Source organism: Echinops telfairi, unplaced genomic scaffold (genome assembly GCF_000313985.2).
Source record: "Echinops telfairi isolate 266 unplaced genomic scaffold, ASM31398v2 ScPeMD7_1;HRSCAF=3_0, whole genome shotgun sequence".
NCBI classification, from domain to species: domain Eukaryota; kingdom Metazoa; phylum Chordata; class Mammalia; order Afrosoricida; family Tenrecidae; genus Echinops; species Echinops telfairi.
Window position 1 is genome coordinate 33,347,672 of NW_022103896.1, and position 20,806 is coordinate 33,368,477.

The window sequence follows — 20,806 nt, forward strand, 5'->3', positions numbered from 1 at the left end:
TAAAATTAACAAAAATAATATAAAACTCATATCCTGGCGAAATAGCCACATGGCAGCCGAAAACCTTATATTCCCTTCCCGTTCTCCGGCCGTTCCTTAGCTTGTCGTGCATTCTTTCCAAAAGTCGGGACTTTTTTAAAACACCACGGGATGCGGGACAAATCGTTAAAAATCAGGACTGTCCCGCCAAAAGCGGGACGTCTGGTCACCTTACCCTAAGTCTAGATTCTTAACCCTGGGACTGCTTGTTCTCAAGAGAGGATGGCCTTGGTGATGTAGTGGTCATGGGTTGGCCCGCATTCTGCATGGTGGGCATTTGAAACCACCAGCCGCTCAGCAGGAGAAAGGGTGGGCATGGTGCTCCCTTCTACAGATATGCTCCCAGAAACCCACAGGGCATACCTGTGAATCCGCACTGAATGGATGGATGGCAGTGAGTGTGGGTCAGTGTGAGGAGATGGTTAATGTTCTGGATTCAACCTAAGGGTTGGAACTTCCCGTTCCACCTGAGAGTCGGTGGTCGGTAGATTTTTTAATCAACTTGGTTGGGCCACGATTCTCTGGGGGTTGGCCATTGAGACCCCTCCTATAATAATTCCACGATGGAAACTTTGGCGAGCAGCTAAGCCGTGGTGGGAAGATTAGGGTGGAGTGCTGTTCTTACAAGGTGACAGCCCTGCTACAGTTGAAAGGGAGTTTCTTGGGGGCTGTGGTCTCTTCCCTGTAAGCTGGTCAAATCTTGGGTCTTGCTCATCTACCTGCCACAGCACCTGCTAACCTGGTTTACTTGCCTCTGGAGCCTGGAGGCCGTGGCCTTCCCGCTTCCTGGCTGGTGTTTCTGCTTCTTGGTTCAGCGGCCCCACTAGCGACTCCCGTGTGGAAAAGCTTCCATCTTAACATCTGACCCTCAGCTTTGAACCGGACTTGTGTCAGCCATTTTATTAATATAAAATCCGCGTGTGGTGTCTCTACATGTGTGTGATGTGTACACATACATCTAAATACTGTTCTAAAAATGACCGTGGTCATGGTTGCGCAACTCTTCTTGGTATGCTTGAACTATTGAATTGTATGATTTGTGCATGATGTGCTAATAAAATTTTAAAACCATAGTTTTGTGTGTGTGTATCATTCATTTTGCTTCTCTAAACTCAGCACAGATAACTCAGAAGCAAGGCCTGCCCGTCTACTCTCCCCGAACCAGCCACCAGAAACCCTCTGGAACACCGTTCTCGGATGTGTGGGATCACCACGGTTGGAATGAACTTCAGTGCACCTGCTGGGCTCCGTTTCTAGATCCCCATACTAGAAGGCAATGTTTTCAAAACTTTCTGGCAAGATCAGGCCAACACTCAACTAACCATGTATCCCTTTATTGACACGTCAGCTCTTTCTTATTTCTATTAGTTATTAAGCTATTTACCAATCTTCTTTGAAGGCCTCGACACCTTAGCTGTGTCAGGAATTCCTGACCTAGTTCCTTACCCACTCTGAGACTCCGTCTTCTTTTGCTGACTACGATCATCTAGACAGTGCCGTCTGTGGAATGCATTTATATTGTCTCAAGATACTAGGAGTCGGGCTGTTTCAATTCCACTGAATAATAGGGTGCTCAGCTATATGCACCACTAAGAATAAAAAAAAATTCTGATTTATAAATACTAATAATTTAATATTGATACTTTTCCAAATGAATCTCATAAAGATTTAGTGTAGAGCAGTGGTTCTCAACCTTCCTAATGCCGCAACACTTTCATCCAGCTCCTCATGTTGTGGTGACGACCCCCCCCAACCACAACATTTTCATTGCTATTTCATCACTGTAAGTTTGCTATTGTTATGAATCTGGCGACCCCTGTGAAAGGGTCGTTAGACCCCCAAAGGGGTTGGGACCCACAGGTTGAGAACCACTGTTGTAGAAGATGATTTTATGGTAAAAATAACATATTTGGCAAAGTGTTACTTATTTCCTTTTACTTGAATGAAGCATATATCCATTACTTGTTCATTTCCTTTGTTATGTGACAAGGTGGTCCAAGTTGATATTACTTTGAATTATTAATGATTAACACTAATTATTAATGATTAACCACTTTTTTGAATACTGCAAGAAAGTGAAATTTAGAGATAATATCTGAATTTAATTTGAGGAAAGGCTCTCTTGTTACGAGAAAACTACCACTTTCATCTGTTGACTAATATTTTTTAATATACTGGGTGATGGGCATCAAAAAACCATATTTCCTAAATGTAATGTTTGAGATTCAATAACTCTAAAGAAATTTGACAACTCTGTAAATTAATTGAAAAATTATTGCCTAATAAATAAGCAAGCTTTGTTTTTATTTGTTTTGGATTTATTTTTTAAACAGTTTCGTTTTGAAGTATGTATTTATATTACCCTTTGCTTATATCTTCTATTTCCTTGTGGGCTTATATTGTATATGTTCTTCAGGCAATTAATTGCCCAGAGAAGATCAGAAGAGGCCCCAAAGATATTAAATTCATTGTAAGAACATGTTAGACTAGCTATTGATATCTCTGCTATCTAAGATTCTTGGATTTAGGATTGAAGTGTTTTATTGTCTTCTGGGGTCTTCTGGGTCAGAGGGGCTAGTTCCATACATACTCACTGCCACCAAGTCAACTTCAACTCATAAAACAGTCGAACCGCCTATTTGGGGTTGCAAAGGCTGTAAATCTTTATGGGAGCAGCCTGCCTCTGCATTCAGAATGACTGGTGGTTTTGATCTGCTGACCTTGAAGTTGGCAGCCCAATGCATAACACCCTATGCCACCAGGCCTCCATTACCTTGAGGCTAGGCTAAGGGAAATGCTGCTTTTCTCTGTGGGGTGACATGTCAAATTATTTATGACCAACACAAGGTTTTGACAACCGTGACATTGGGTCAGATTGCTGCCCTTTAAAAAAAATGTTCAGTCACCTCTGAGCTTTATGAGTGGAGCACCTGATTTGTTTATTGCTCTTCCCTTCTAATATCCCTGACTTTCAAGGAAATATTGTTAGCTGGTTTCTACTGTACAGGGAAGCACTGAGGAAAAGTCTCCGCTACCTATGATTATATGGCAATGGAAAGGCAGTATCTCATCCCTTGACGTCAACGCTTGGGAGCAACGGTGATCACCAGGACAAGGTAGTTGTGCCCAGCAAGCAGCGATCTCATAAAAGTTGTCACACTGCAGCTATCTTATTATCTGGTCAGTTAAAATTCTGGAATTCCAGCTGGTGTGAACTTATGTTATTAAAATGTGGGCATTTATGAAGAAACGACACTCTTTTTAACAGTCACAGATTAGGGAACAGGGTGCTTGGGTGATGTTGATATCATTTTCCTTAGTACTTGCCTTCTCCTTTAGCGGACAAAGCATGATGTGAGTGTGTATGTATGTGTGTGTGGTGGTGATGGTGGGGCATTTATACGAGGGCAAGACTCAGATCTCTGACTCTTACTCATGAACTTTGTGACTTTGGGCTCTTAGAGTCTCTGCCCATTAAAGGGGTGGAAGAGTTCAGACTGATGAAAAGGTTTTTGAATAGTGTTCCCATATTCCATAAACACTCAATTCTCCGTTTCAATTTATGTATTAAAACATTTATGTTGAATATTTTAAAACTGTGATGATTTTCAACACCCAAGTATGTTATATACCAACCCTTTGAAGAAGAGGAAAATACATTGTATTCGGCTGTTTAATGTATGTTGGTGTAGACCAGAGCTTTCCATTCCCTTTGTTAACGTCAAGTATTCTCAGTTATGGTCATGGAAGAATCACACAGACAGAACACCTTGCCTGGGTTGCTTTGACCAAAAAAAAAACAACAAACAACTTAGAACTTCAGATATTATCCTAAAATATTCTGATTGAGTGGGCTTTGACTATTCTGCAAAGGAGTCGTGGTAGAGCAGAGGTGAAAGCACTCAGCAACAAGCAGAAAGGTTTGAACCCCTCAGCTGCTCAACGGGAGAAAGAGAGAATGATACTAGAGTCGGTCTGTTCAAGTCAAAGCCTGGGAAACTCTTGAGGGCAGGTCTTCCTATCCTATAAGATCGCTGGGAGTCAGATTTTACTCCAAGGAGAGCACATCTGATTTGGTCGGCGACTTTTGATCATTAGATCTGCCTTGATGACAACCAACAATGGTATCCTGTCAAATACTTCCATTCCACAGCGCAATTGGAAAGGCCAATATTAACCAGCCCTCTTACTGGCCACGCCAGGACCACTCCACTGATACCAATATTCTAACTTAAGTGCTTTCTTCTTGAAATGAAGTTATTCTGATCAGTGACGGATAAAAATCTTTTCCCCTTCAATACTATGTCCTAATTCCTGTTGGTTATACATTCATCGAATACGGAATAAGAAAGATCGAAGAAGAATGGGTGCATTTGAAGTATGATGCAGGTGAAGAATGTTGAAGGTACCACGGATGCCAAAGAATAAGCAGGTCTTGGAAGAAGTACAGCCCAAATGCTACTTAGAGGCAAGGATGGAGAGACTGTCTCACGTACTTTAGACATGTTATCATGACAGATCACTAGTCCTGGATCACTAGTCCATCATGCTTGGCAAAGTAGAGGGGCAGAGAGAAAGAGATCTCTCACTAGACAGATCACTAGTCCAACATGCTTGGTAAAGTAGAGAGGCAGAGAGAAAGATGGATTGACACAATGCCTGAAACAGCGGGCTCAACATAACAACTGTGAGCGCGGCACAGGACTGGGCAGTGTTTCATTCTGTTGTCCACCGGGTCCCTCTGAGTTGGACCTGACTCAGTGACACTCAACCAAACTACATCTTCATGAAATAACCCTGTTCTCAGCCTCACCCTTCTTCATACACCTTATTTGGTCTCCCGTTTTCTCCTTTGTCCAACTAGTATGGCCATCTAACGGATCTCCTTCTTTCTACATCTTATAGTCCCTTCCTCAATGTTAGTAACTATAGTATTCATTTACTGACTCTATTTGAGGGGCAAGATTTGGGCAAGTTCTTTAATCTTTGTCTGGCATGTGAAGGTCTGTGATCCCAGTTTCCTATTTATAGTCTTATTTTCTTTTACATTCCAATCTGAATCATCTTTTCTCTAAAAAAGAAAAGAACTTAACTCAATATTCATCTTCATATGCTACTTGTTCTACTTTTATTCTGTAATATATGATGATACTCACATGTGGAAATACTCCCCTCCTCTCTATCATCCAGGGTCTAATTCAGGTCCGACTTTCATATTTCAGCACATGATACCCACTCCCTTCTATAAATAGCATATAGTTTTAACTATATAAACAACACATTCTCTTGGTTATAACATGAAAGAAATTGAAAATCCAAAATGCACAGGGAACAGCCTTCATTATTTCCAGTCCTCTACCTTGCCCATAAAACGCTCCAATTCTTTCATCCCACGTTACTTTCTTCCTGGCTACCCTCCTTAGTCACCCCCATCTTTTCCAGCCAGTTCTTCAAACCTGGTCCTATTTTACCATTATTTCCTAAAACTATTTGCATATTATAAACAACACACATTTATAGAGATATCTCCTAGGTACCGTATATACTCATGTATAAGCCAAGTTTCTCAGCACATTTTTAATGCAGTTTTGTGGTAAAATTAGGTGCTTCAGCTGATCGTCGGGTCGGCTTATACTCAAATATATACCGTAATTCCTAGACCCTGTTGGCGTGCATTTTTCTTTCCTTGGTCTAGTGTGAGGGATGATGTACCCGACAAGACAGCCCACCAAAAAACACCCTTCGTGGGTAAGGACACAGTTCAGAGGGTTAGGAAAAAAGAGGAATGGGAAAAAAAACACAGGGAGGAAGTGGGAAGCACAATGGTACAATGGGCGGATGGCAATGAATGAAATGAAACAAAATGTGGATGAATCGCTGAATGTAAAGCTGATGATCTGCTCTGTTCTCAGTAAATACCTAATTCTCAGTAAAAAGTTTTAAAGAAAACAAAAATATCAGTGTATCTTAATGTTCCTCAAGTAGTTCTGTGAGTGAACAGAGATGAGAAACAGCAAGGAGATTCTAAGATCCAGTAGGGAAGCAATCCTGCCTGACATTTCTGTCTTCGTGCCTCAAATGGTGAATGTAAGCTTAGATGCTTCCTAAATATATGCTAGTCACCCTCTTTTCTTTTTTAAAGACAAAGAACAGGTTTGAGAAAGGAAGTCTTTCTCAAACTGCATGTGCAGTCCAGATCTCCAAGGAGCTTGACTACTAGTCCTTTACGCTTATCCGTTTCAGGGCCCCTCACTTTAGTCACTAACTGGCATGGAAAACATCTGTTAAGGCCAACATTTTAACTTGAAAAATATTCAACTGAAGCAATGTATTTGGCAAAACCAAGCCAAATGCACTGCCATCGAGTCAATTCTGACTCATAGCAACCCTACATGATATGATAGCGTATACCAATCTCTGGGAGTTTCTGAGACTGTGATTCTTATAGCAGTCGAAAGCTGAAGCTTTCTCTCGAGGAGTGGTTTTGAACTGGTGACCTTGTGGTTAGCAGCCCCAATGAGTAATCTGTTATCTCACCAAGGGCTCTCTACTTGTTAACACAGTGTTTTAAAATTTCTATATATTGGGCATGCACTATATATTCAGTTGTCCAAATCCAATACGGACAACTGATAGTGTATCATAACCTATCTGCAAGTATTAAGTCTTAGCCACAGGTAGGCTAGTTAGGTGCATTTCCAGATTGGGAGTTTCTAAGACTGTAGTAGTCTGTTACCTATCTGGTTTGACAATAGGTGTCATCAAGTCTATTTAACCACATTTTAATTCCTCTGGTTGACCCATAGTGTCCTCTGAATTAGAGTTTACATTCTGAGTACTAAATTTGCCAAAGGCTATGCATACCAGTGAAAACCCCAAGTCCATTTTTGAGTCTCCAGGTCAATGGATGGGTCAGGAAACCAGTCCCTGGAGAAGGACATCCTATCTGGTAAAGTTGAGCAACAGGGTAAAAGAGGAAGGCCCTCGACAAGATAGACTGACACCAGCACAAGTGTACCAAGGGGCTCAGGCATAGGACCAAACATTGAGATAGGCACCGGACCAGGCAGTGTTTTGTTCCATTGTGCACACGGTTGCCATGGGTCTGACCAATTACAAGCAAGGTGAATCGCTTTGCCCTTAGGCCTAGTGCATTAGAAAGCAGATTTCTAGAAAGCAGATTACCAGTCCAGGGAGGGGCAGCCTAGCCTGGGTGTGTCCTAGGGACTTATCTGGGTGTATTCCAGATGGAATTTTAGAATACTAGGATCACAGTCATCAGTTATATCCTGACTGTCTTCGTCTCTGAACCCTGGGCAAAGCCTGTAAGCTTGTGTCTAATTACTACATAGACTATCTAGTAGTAACTAATTACTATATAGACTATCTAGTAGCAACTATATAGACTATATAAGTACTATGTAAGTAGACTATGTAAGTACTATATAGACCATGATATAATGTACATGTCCCCATCATGGTCCCTTTCTGATTTCTATCATCCTGCGTGCAACTGTGATGTACTAATCTGTCACCAATCATGCTTCTGTTAGTTTCCTTTGTCCTCCTCGCAGGCTATTTGAGCCATCATTTGTCTGTCAATCCCTGCTTGTCATTATAACCTTGTTCTGCTGTCTCCCTCCTCTGGGGGGGTGTGTGTGTGTCTTTGCCTGTTGAAGATTTAATAAATGATATCCATACACTGTATTTACAATGTGGGGCCTTGTTTGTCCCCTACAACACCTCTATGATATGACCCACATTGTCTATACTCTCTACTCTCCTTCCATATACAAAGCCATAGAGTGTGAAAATGACATGTGTGAGATGTTTTTTTACAATTTGCAAACATAAGCTTTGTGAATTTCTACTCCCATCAATAGTTGTGGTCACTTCTACCCTGCCCTATGGGGCCTTAGTGAGTCAGAATCAACCCGATGGCAGTGAGCACACACCAGTCACTTCATCACACCACCTTACCACTCATCCAAATGCAAACCTGCCTGGTAAACCACCTCTGAAAGTTGGTCCAGTTGATCGACATGTGCGCCATGCTTGTGTATAGGCTTTGTCAACTGTCTCGACATTCATGAAATGGCTCTTAATCCAGGAAGGTAGCTGGATAATGGAGAAGGGGCTTATTATACATACTTATAGTTTCTAGTAATAAGTCACAGTCTGGAATCTCTAGTTATTTTTAATATAATACATTTCTATTAATTAGGCACATCTAAAATTCACACCTATGTTTCTTAGCCTGGCCTGACATCTTGTTTCTCCAGTTATTCAGTGCTCATTCTTATTCCAAAGAGTAGGTTTAGCGTTTCCCTTGTATTTTAGGTGGGGGAAAGGTCAGGAGGGGAAAAAAGCATACCACACTTCTCCAACAATCTGGAATTTTATTCCATCCATATACATGCATAGTAACAACATTTGTTGAGAAATTATTTCTATCAGAAGTAGAACATTATCTTTGTGATCACCAGGTGCAGTATTGCTACTCTTATATTTAAATAGATCTTATATATGAATTAAATTCATACTTGCAGCATTGAGTTTAGGGTTTTGATTTAGACTGTGCCTTTCAAAAGATAAAACTGATTAATACTACCTCAATTACTTACAATACTGCTTCCAGTAATTTTGTTCATTCGTTATAAAGTATTGCATTTAACAGCAAAGTTTAAAAATTGGGAGAGCTGCATCAGCGAAAGAAAATACAAGTACTTTACAAGAAAAAAATTGCCATCTTCATTTAACATACATGTTTAAGATAAGAAAATGGACAGAAACATACTGCTACATACAAATGCAAAGCCTAGGGACTAAGAAACTGTATCTGCTAAAATATAAAGTGCAAATGGAGCCTGATTATCCAAGGGTTGAAATCTTAAGGCGAACTTATAGCATGTGTATTTAGAACATCTTTGCAAGTTATATTTTAGCATATACATATATCTGCAACAGCATATAAGAAAAAAATCAAGATACACAAGTGCTTTTGAAGCTATTTCTAAAATGCTTTTCTGTATTGTTTGTGACTATTTTCTTTAAAAGTTACTATACAGTGCAAACCATATGTGCTACACAATAACTATACAATAACATTACAAATGACTTTAATATAAAGTTTTTAAATAAAAATAACATAACCACAGCTATGAATACTGCTCGTAAAATAAATTAAAATTTTTTTTTTGAAAATGGCACCAAGAATACACTTGACTAATGAACTGTAATGAAATTACACTGTAAGTCTTCAACTCAGCCAGCATGAATCATACTCTGGTTGTCCAGATGCAATTCAAACAGCTTTTTTTTTTTTTTAATTTTGTTCTGGACTGGGTATAACACCATCCTAAACACTGGTACCAAAGGTGACTGATGTTCGTGTATGCAGGTATTTCATTTGACATGTTCTGCTGCATGTGATGAGCAATAAAACTTCTTGTGAGTTATGAAGTTCGAAAGGTTGTTGAACTGGATATCACACAGCCGGCAGTATTTCCCACTGGTTGGAGCTTGCGAGGAACCATTGCCACCCTTTGCTATACTAGACAACTGTTCCTCTGCTGAGGGAGTTCCTGGAGAGACATTCTCATTAGTGGCTAAGGGGTTCTCAGCGATCCTCGAGGGAGACTTGTGGCCGTCTTCGTGCTGAGGAGTCTGAGAAAGGTTCTCTTGCTGTGGGTTGGCGGCAGGCCTCTCGTCTTGTTTCAGTCCCCCATTAACGATGACCATGCCTCGGTTTTTGGGCAACAGAGGCAGAGAATCTTTCTTCTGCACAGCACACCCATTTGAGGAAGCCTGGCCCTTCAGAGATTCGCTTTCGGCATTTGTGCTTTGATCTATGTCAGTGTTATGAATGACCAGAGACCCAGAAATGTAATCACTTGGCTTTATCCCGTAATAGGGTGAAAGCTGGTCGGCCCCTTTTGCTTTCTTTATTGCTCCAGGGTAAAGGCATTGTGGAAGAAATAAATGTTTGTTTTCTTCTTTCGTAGCAATGAGCTGAGCGGCCTCACTAAACACTTTCAGGCCCTGCAGGGTGGCCAAGTGGGAGGAAAACACATTTCCATTGGGAGAAGGTTGCTTCGGATTCCCATTCTTCTCGCATTTGATGACGCTTCTCTCATAGCTGACATCAGGGCTGTTCCGTTCGCTCTCTGGATTCGGAAACACTTTGCCATCGAGCTGGCCCAGGTCACCGCGCTGGTGTGCTGTGACAGGGCAAAAATTCTGCTTGTGGGCCAGGTAGTTTTCGACCTTGTTGAAACTGATCTTGCACACGGTGCACTCGTGGTAGTCCAGCAGCCTTTTGGGAGACGCGGTGGTCCGCTCAGACTGGGATAAACACTTTTTGCTGAGATCTATGGGCGCGTCCATCTCGAGGCAGGAAACACTGGAATGGGTGGCGTCACCTTTGGAAACTGGCACGCACTTGTTGATGGTCAGAGAAGTTTCCAAGTGCTTTGAGACGATTCCTGGGAAGAGATCACATCTCGGGTGGTAACATTCCCCGAGGGCTTCTGTGGGTTCTTGGGTGGAAGTACAAGGATTGCTGAGGTTGGCCACGTCGAGAAATCTCTGTTGGACTAGCGGGGGTCGCTGGTCCGGTTCCGGCAGGCACATCTCGTACATCTTTCTTCGCTTGCGGGTGCGCATGGTTCTCTGTAGGGCGGGCACTTTGTTGGAAGCAGACCTCTTTAGCGGGGGGTCGTGACGTGTAGCGCAGTAATACTGTTTGTGGACCATGTATGTTTCGTGCCGGCTGAAGGTAATGTTGCAAGCTTCGCAGGTTGTCTTATTGGGGTCACTTTCCCCATCCACTAAGGGGAGACTGGGATTTTTCACATCAACAGGTTTTCCATTAACTTTATCATCACTGTTACTGGAGGTGGACAGCTTTTTCGCTTGAGTGGAAAAGTCCTTGTCGTGGCCCTTCCCGTTTGGCCCAATTAAATCTACCACGGAGGACGAATTGATGTAGGATGTCTGCAGAAGGGGGTTCTCGGGATCTGCCGCATGGGCAGCTGGGTTGAGGAGGTTTATGGAGGGTTGGCCAGTGCTGGGACTCACGGCCTCCGGCATCTTTTCGGAAACACCAGGGAACTCTGGGGACTTGGCCATCTGCTGCCATCGGCTGCTGCAGTAATGCTTTTTGTGCACGAGATAATTATCCAAATTATTGAATGTGATGTTACACTCAAAACAAGTCGCGCCCTTGGGCATCAAGGGACTGTAAATGACAGGGGGGTAGCTACTGCTTCCATGTCTCAGTCGCCGATGGACCAGTTCAGACATCTTGGCTAGGATCTCTGAAGCCTGGGGGACCATTGTGATGTCTTGGGGGAAAGCAAACTGAGACAGGAATGGGCCCACCGGAAACGAGGGTCCGAGATTAGGCTGAACTGGAGAGGAGGCCAGTCTGGGGCTAGAGGGCTCAGACTTGATTTTTGTATAGGAAAAGCTCTGTTTATTTGCTGTGGGCTGGATCTCCGGCTTCTGGTTGGTAAAGAACAGCTGTGTCTTTTTCTCACACTTGTCCAGCTCCGTGTCAGAGCTCGCATCTTTTGTCTGCATGGACTTTTGCCCCGGAGGAAGTTCGCTTCTGGGCAGCAAGTCAGTGGCTGGCGGGATGCTGTCTTCGGTGCCTCCGCCTGGAGAGTGCTCAAGGTCACCCTCTCGGGGGAGTTTGCTGCCAGGGCCATGCAGCTCCTGGTGCTGCACTAACTCCCTCTGCGTCTGGAAGCCGAAGTGGCAGTGACTGCATCGGAAGGCGGCATGAGTGAGATGGGAGAACAGGTGTTGGTGAAAGTTGATCACAGAGTCAGCCGTGTAGCTGCAAACGGTGCATTTTAGACTCGCGCCCGGGGGGAGAAACTCTTCCATTTTCACTCCTGCAAAGACATACAAAATAAGAGGGCTGAGAAACGCATGAGTTGGTTTTCAAAGGAAAACCTTTACTGAAGACCTAATGTCTTGGCCCCTCCCTCACCACCATTGAGTTGATTTCAACTCAGAGCCAGCCAACAGGACAGAGCTCTACCCTTGTGAGTTTCAGACTGTTAACTCTTTAAACAACCTTCGGATGAGAGTCAAAAGCCTCACGCCTGGTCACCTGTGAATGAGCATCCACTCCGCGGCAGTGCCTGTGAGGGTTTGCTCCGGTGGGCGGGCTGGGAGTTTAGAACTGCTGACCATGCAGTTAGCAGCCAACCTTGCACCCCATTATGCCACTGGAGCTCTTTGTCTTGAATAGACAATCTTAAAAAGCTCATTTTTGATGTCAACTCGTGTGTGTGTGTGTGTGTGTGTGTGTGTGTGTGTGTGTGACCTGCTTTATCATGTGCTATAATAGTAGTAGCACTTTACCATTTCCGAAGCACTTTGATGTTTTTTATGTCAGTGGTGATATTGTGCTCATTTTACATTTCTGGAAACCAACTTAAAGAGCCCAAGGGTATTGAAGATGATAATAAAGTTATTCAGTGACGCAGCCACATGCAAACCTACAGATTTTATCATTTTGAATCCAATCTTCTTCCTACTACACTTGGCTCTATATTAGCGGAAAAGTGGACTTTGATTGGAATTCCCATTGGATTTGTGGAAGAATCAAATACATTTCAATACACGAGGTGGCTCTTTAAAAAGGAGCCTTGGTGGCACAGTGGTTACAGATGAGGCTACTAACCACAAAGTCACCTGTTCAAAACCACCAGCTGCTCAGCTGGCAAAAGAGGAGGCTTTTTACTTTCATGAAGAGTTACAGTCTTGGAAACTCACAGAGGGCAGTTCTGTGCTGTTCTTCTGGGTCTCTGAGGGAGAATTAATTCCATAGCAGAAACTTTTTTTGAGTGAGTCAGATCTTTACTCAAAAGGACCCAATTATAAACTGTTCTGTAAAGCAAGTAACAACCTCCTGATTTATCTTTGGTATGGATATAGAATTTTATTGACTAGTTTTGCTGATCATAGTCTGTCCTTGATATTCAGTTGGTAGGCACCATTACACTAAGACAATTGTTTAAGACTACTGTCTAAAATGATTGACCACTTCCTATTTCTAGTCAATCAGTGAATATTTTGACAGCCACCATTGACTTGTGTGTAAACATCACTAAGGTCAATGCTGGTCCCCACTTGCTGCCACAGGGCTAAACCGGGCTTGCTCCTCTGCTCTTTGCTCTAGACTAACAGGAAAACTGTGTTTTATATTTATGAGTTGTACATATGCCAGAGCTACTCCTGCCTATAGTGACAAAAGAGGACTGTCTCCCTTTCTCTTTCACTAATCCAACCCTCATTTTCCCATTTCACTGAAAGGACTCTGCCATCTCTTTCCTTTGTTTTGTGATTGCCTTTAACTCACCATCTGGGACAACCAATCTGCTTCCCCAGTGGTAGCACTTATGTGAAGGCAGGTCATTTTCAGGTTAAAGGAAGAACACAGGTGGATGTGAAATTGCCTTCTTATAAGATCAGAGGCCAAAGACAAGGTCATGCACTGGACTAGCACGTTGGATGACTGGACCGACATCACATAGACATTTAAAATACACCCCAGAATCTGTTTCATTACTTTGCTTATTTAACTTTGGCAAAATCAGCTAAGGACATCACTGAGAGAGGTTCTTTAATTTTCATATTATAGCTATTGAAGAAGAGTGATGCCAAGCCCTGGTTTGCCCCATCAAGAAATGTACCTAAAAATATCACAAGTTAACAATAGTTGAGTAGGGTTGCTGAACTTCAATTTTAAAAATAAGGAACTTTGGATGCTATTTGATTAACAATAGTGAGGCCTACAACTCTAAAATTACAGTGCAGATACTTGCCACCTTACCACTAAAAGTAGGGTTGGGGTGAGGGTGGGGGAGTTTGTATATTTGGCCTAATTTTTCTAAAAGAAATAAAATACACAGTACAAACAGTAGATCATAAAAATAAACTAGTCTGTTACGATGCACACTGTTATGATGGAAATCAAGAAAATTTCCATCTCCAAATTTAAAAATTAATTTCTATTAAGTATGAGTTTAATTGGATCTATCCAAATGATAGCTTTGTTTCAAATAAACAAATAATGAGTTTTATGTGCTCACAATTTCTTCCCTACCAAGTGGGGAACACTACGATCAGTTCCTAGAGATCACTCCACTCTTAAAAGGGTGATGACAATATACAAAAGACACTGTAGTTTTTCTTCCAAAATGATGCTCTCATTTTCCCCCTCAGTTGGAAAATAGATTTGGCTTGTAGTCTGACCTTTAATATTGTCATGTAAAAATTGGGGCCCCAATCAGGAGGAAAGAGAAAAGAAAAAGAGGAAAGAACTAGAAAGTAATAATCATATACATAGGTATAAATATTGATATGTATAAATATAAATATAGAAAGATAGGTATATTACTCAATAGATATATGTAAACACAATGAGAATACAGATGGACTTTGGACCTTTACTTAAATCTTTTCTCAGTACAAGAACAGTTTGTTTTAATAATGTGGCAATGTATGATACTCACTTTCTTTACATTAATTGCTAAAGACAAAATGGGTGCATAAGCAAATGTGGTGAAGAAAGCTGATGGTGCCTGGCTAGTAAAAGAACTAGCATCTGGGGTCCTTAAAGGCTTATAGTTAAACAAGCGGCCATCTATCAGGGAAGCAACAAAGCCCACATAGAAGAAGCACATCAGCCTGTGTGATCACAAGGTGTTGACAGGAATAGGTATCATAAGTTCAAAAACAAGTAATCAAATTGACATGAAGAAGTGTAGACAAAATGGAGACCCCAAACCCACCTGTATGACAATTGGTCAGTCCCTCACAGAAGGGCTATATGTATCCAGGGTGCAGTATAGCACTGATGAAACACATAACTATCCTCTAGTTCTTTAATATTTCCTTCCCTTACTATTATTGTGGTAGTTACATAATCTGTTGTCAATTTGAGATGATTCAGAATGAAGGGGTGGAGTTCAGCCTGTCAATCAGCTTGCAGCTTGATGACCTCATTTGGAGGTGCTAAGGAGATAAATAGCTTGCTGGAGGTGGGACACACACTCACTCGCTGCGAGACATTCCTGACAAGACACATGGAGCTATGCTAGAGCGCCAGAGCTGGAGGAGCCACGTGAAGACACACACAGCGCTGAGATGCTTCTACTGCCACTGGGTCCACAAGACTTTCCATCTACTGGTCTGTGATCTTCCTGCATTTGGAGTTATTGCATGTATTTCGTGAGTCTGAAAAGGACTTTATAGAGTGGTATCAAGCATACGGGCTAATATCAGACTTATGGACTTGATCTGGACTGGGCTGGGATGTTTTCTCAATATTAAAGTGCTCTTGTATATCCAACTCTTTCTTATACACATATGAGTGTCTATGAATTTGTTTCTCTAATCTACCCAGACTAACACAATTATTGTCCCAGTTTAACTCATTAGTCTTGTTAGACATGCGTATATTAACTTATTTAATGAAGATCATCTGATGCATGAAATCCAAGATAGATAAACCCTGCAGAAATAGTAATAGGTGCAACAGTTGCCTGGGGGTGTGGGAAGGAGGGTGGGGGCTGATAGCAAAGATGACTGTATAATCCCACTTGAGGAGAACGAATACCAGAATTGTAGGTGAAGGGATAGAGTAGATGGTGTAAGTGATGGCAAATAATCATAATTACTATTATTTATAATATAAGAATAAAGGTACCTGGGTGGAGGAGGGAGGGGATGAAGGGGATCTGATATCAAAGAGTTCAAGAAGAAAGAAGATGTTTTGAAAAAGATGGTGGCAGTCATTGTACAATTAAGCTTGAGCTAACTGAATGATGGATTGTTATAATATCTGTAAGCGTTCACAATAAAATGATTTAAAAAAAAGAATTGGGGCCCCAATCCTTCGAGTAGAATATCCTAATGATAACAGACACAACGTCAGTTGCTTTAGAAATATGCATGTGTGTCTCTAAATATACATGTATGTTTACAAGAATCAAGTTCTAGCAGCAATAGAAGCAGCCAGGGGAAGCACTTACCACTGTGTGAATTCAGGTGCATTTCAAGCGCCCGAGCGTTTGAAAAGCTCTTGGTGCACTGTGGGAAGGGGCACAGGCTGGGAAGCTGATGAGCACTGTCTTCATTTTCTTCTGACACCGGAGTAGCTTCTCTTTGCCTCCCACTGCAGTAGTACATTAGATGGGCCTGCAGATTCCGCTCGCTCCGGTACCAGATGCCACAGGACTTACAAGGGAATATATCCTCTGCAGGCAACAACACAGGGACAATCAGCGGCCATCCACTTGGAACCCACCACGGGCAAAGTGGATTCGGTTCAGCTGTCCTCAGAGTCTGCTCTCGGGCTCTGAATTAGCCAGTTGGACAGTGTTGAGTATGGCCATGGGTGATGGTCTATACAGTGGTTCTCAACCTTCCACATGCCGCGACCCTTTCATACAGTTCCTCATGTTGTGGTGACCATGCCCAACCATCAAATTATTTTCATGGCTACTTCATCACTGTAATTTTGCTATTGTTATGAATCAGATGACCCCTGTGAAAGGGTCATTCAACCCCCAAAGGGGTCACGACTCGCAGATTGAGAACCGCTGGCCTACAGGACAGGGCTGCCTCTTAAAGAATTGTTATACTCAACACAATTTAATTCCCTACAGAATCCTGAGAAATTGGTAGGAGTCTCTAGCATTAAAAATCCAAGAGATATGTATGCTTAAGTTTTGTTTATGACTTAGAAAAAATATACACATTTGTATAAGACACACAGAGGAACAGGGGGGAGGGGGGTACAAAGGTCAAAACTCAGCAGAGGCATATGCACTAACTTGTGATCTTCAGGTGAACTATAGTTTGTAGGTGGTGGTACACTCCATGGGCATGGAGAGGATGCCTCAGGCGACTGTGTGTCAGGCAAAGAGGAGCGGAAGAAGAATGTCCAGTGAACGGGAGGTAAGACTAGCCCATATAATACAGAGGTAAAATAAAATGTAGTATTCACATTAGACACCACTACTACTGTTTATTATTTAAGCTTCACACCCAAGTTAATTAGATTTAGACTAGTCACAGGGTCAGTCTGTTTTGTAAAAGGTTTATGTAAGCTGGATGGATTGAATGAGTTATTTAATTCAAATATGAGAACAAAGGCTCCTCATTCTTGTGTTGACTTCTTTGAGATTAATAGTATCTTGATAATAAAAGGTAAACAGGGTGTATTTTCCCATATTACTAGAATTAGCATTCATACCCTGGAGCATCTAATAATCATATAAGGTACTCCTGCTATCTGTGGTAACAAAGCCTTCTTACCTCAAATCAAAGTTAGGCCCATGTTATTTCAAGCTTAACTCTGTTGAGATCAAAGTAACAATTCAAAATTTACATTAAGGGAGTCTAATAATATTAGCATGGATTGGATGTATTGGATCATTCAGTATTTGTATGTACACCTACGAATTTCTTTTTTAATCCCAAGATACTGTTACAGCATGAAAATAATTATTGTTGAATGTTTTGTTCATAAAATATGAAAACATCACTGTAGTCTTTCAATATCTCTTCTGCATCATTCAAGTTATCAGGAATTGTCAGGGTTCTTTTGACTGGATACATTATTTTTGTTTTACTTTCCTGTTAATGTTAGAATCTAACTCATAAGCTGTGACTGCTATTCATATTTTATCATAAAACTAGGTAGACGTGGAGGTGGGTCTAAACACAGATCTTGAGACTCTTAGCCCACCGGTTTATAAAATTGTAACAGTATATTCAAGGAATAGAATTTTCATTTTGACAAATTAACAGAGGTAAATTTGCTGGTGCAAATAAAAAAGATCACCTATAATGCATTATATATTTGTATGTGTGTACACATACATATGCATACATTGATATCAACAGATGTTTTGAAGATCAGCTATGTGTTCTTTTCTAATGTCTAATCAAGATTTAGTTTTGTATTCTTGTTTTAATAATAATAATAAACTATATAATCCTTAAAGAACACTGCAGTCACTCTACTGTAGAAGAATCATCAATGTACCTCTTAGCCTTTTTATGGGTCAGTAACCTTAAATGCATGGTTTTCACCATACTGGTGAATCGATCTTTTTGCTGAGCACATAATCTGAGAAACCAGACTATGTGAAGAAGAACACAGGGAGCACAAGAGGAAGACTCATTAACCACCCGCAATGTGTTGATGAAGAGGAAGACTCATTAACCACCCGCAATGTGTTGATGAATACAACTTTGCTTAAAGAAAATTAAGAGCACTTGGAACATTGGTAAAGATCACATTACAGACTTTCGTATGGATTACACCTCAATGTAAGGAAAATAAAAATCCTCACAAATTAGGTCAATATGAAACCTATGCTAAAGAGGGAAAATAATGAACGTGTCATGATTTCATTTTACTTGGATCCACAATGAACACTCATGAAGGCAGCAGTCCGAACCAAGAGAGGTGGTGCACTGGTTACAGCTGCTGGAAAAGACCTCGCTAAAGTGTTAGGAAGCAAAGATGTCGCTTTGAGGACTAAGGTGTGCCTGACACAGCCATGGTGTTTTCAACGGCCTCATCTTCATGTGAAAGCTGGACAATGAATAAGTAAGATTAAATAAGAATTGATGCCTTTGATTTATGGTAATGGGGAAGAATTCTGAATATTCTGTGGACTACCAGAAGTACTAACAAAGTATGTTTTGGAAAAAAGTACATCCAGGATGCTTCTTAGAAGTGATGATGGTAAAACATTGTTTTACATACTTTGGTCATGTTTTTAGGAGGTTCCAGAATGTGGACAGGGGCATGCTTGGTAAACAGAGGGTCAATGAAAAACAGGAAGTGTCAACAAGATGCTTTGGCACAGCTGTGGCTGCAAAAATGGAGTAAAACAGCCAACATTCTGAGGAGGGAGTAGCAACACCTATTATTGAAAGAGTAAATTGGCAACTTAAGGCCCAGGGGAAGATCTTTGGAAAGTATCTGCTAAGGGTCTGATCTCTAAAATCTACGGAAAACAACAATAACTCAACAGAAAGACAAATAATGTAGTCACTAAGCGGGTAAAGGATATGTGCAGTACTGTAAAAATGGTGTGGAGGTCACATCTGACCTCTTCTGACCTCCCAAGAAGGACGGACAATCAAACTGAACATTAGACCAATGCCAATTACTTTGGGGTGGAGTTCTGCCATGCCTCCACCCCCCAACCTCCTTCGCCAATTCTGATGTCAATCATCCCTCGGACAGCACTCACAGAGCGCACTCACGATGCAGGGCTTTATTCAAGAAATTAACAGATTACAATTCATAATGGAAAAATTGACCACCCTCTATGATAGTGTTTCAAGTTTTCACTATCAGACTGAACTGTTAACAATCACTTACAACCAAATTAGCATCTTCTATCTTCTTCTTTTTTTTCTTTCTGTTCGTGCTATGTTCGTTATTTTTTTCTTGCTTTAAATAATTTTATCTTCTCTCAGCATCTTCCCCTACCTTCTCTCTCTCAGTCTCATCAAGCAAAGAGGAAGCACACTCAGACTGAGGAGTCTCACCCAGGTGAATATTACACAGGTTAAGGCTGGTTAAACCAGCGCATGTAAAGCACTGAACCATAAGAGCCTGCACCCAAGAGGCCACTCAAGTAGTCAGTGGATTTCTGATGTTCATGGCCATTAGCCATTTGGATGTAAATCCAAAGGACAATGAAGTACTATTGTACCCCAGCTTAAGTGGTACCGACAACAAGCAAACACCACATGATGGTGATGATGTGGGGAAATCAAAATCCTTATCTTTTGCTGGTAGAACTGTAAAATAGCACAGCCTCTATGGAAAATGGTTTGGCTTTTACACACACACACACACACCAAATAAAAACAAACCAAAAAACCCTAGAAATCGAACTACCCTATGATCCAACTATCGTACTCTTAGGGTATTTATAAGCTAAACACCTAAAAGTAATGAGAAAAACAGTTTGTGGAAAAATCACATCACCTTTTAATTATACATCTATATTCCTTGCTGTTGTAAATGGAAATAACTGAAGTGTCCATTAAAATACGAATGAAGAAACAAATTGTGGTACTTACATACAATGGAATACTACACAACCATGGAGGACAATGATAAAACCTTGAAACATATTATAATATGGATTAACCTGGAGGGCTAATATAATGCTAAATAAGTCAAGCGTATAAGTATAGATCCTTCAGTATGGATTACAATTCAATGTTAAAGAACAACAAATCCTCACAATTGGACTAAGAGGTAACATAAACCAAAAATTAAAATTGTCAAGAATTTCATCTTGCTTGGATTCACAATCAATGTTCATGCAAGCAGCGGCCACGAGATGAACTGACACATTGCATAAATCTGCTGTAAGAGACCTCTTTAAAGTGTTGAAGAGCAAGGCTCTTACTTGGAGCACTAAGGTGCACCTGGCCCAAACCACAGGGTTTTCAATGGGCTCATCTGCCTGTGAGTGCTGGACATTGAATAAGGAAGACCAGAGAAGAATCGGTATATTTGAACCTTGCTGCTGGCAAAGAACAAAGGGTATCTCATGGACTGCTAGAACTGCTAGCCAGGCAAAGAACAATGGGTATCTCATGGACTGCTAGAACTGCTAGCCAGGCATAGAACAATGGGTATCTCATGGACTGCTAGAACTGCTAGCCAGGCATAGAACAATGGGTATCTCATGGACTGCTAGAA

At 41.3% G+C, this 20,806-nt stretch overlaps 1 protein-coding gene across 1 annotated transcript in view; it reads right to left on the reverse strand.

Annotated features, from left to right (window-relative positions):
- Positions 1–8,418: 8,418 nt before the first annotated feature.
- The window catches only part of ZFPM2 (zinc finger protein, FOG family member 2), a 411,811-nt gene continuing 399,423 nt past the window's right edge, over positions 8,419–20,806 (reverse strand). The window contains exons 5-6 of the mRNA XM_045283838.1: positions 16,092–16,316; positions 8,419–11,939 (exon numbers count right to left, since the gene is read on the reverse strand). Coding sequence (XP_045139773.1) covers positions 9,445–11,939; positions 16,092–16,316 — 2,720 coding nt within the window. The 3' untranslated portion in view covers positions 8,419–9,444. The remainder of the gene's footprint in view (positions 11,940–16,091; positions 16,317–20,806) is intronic.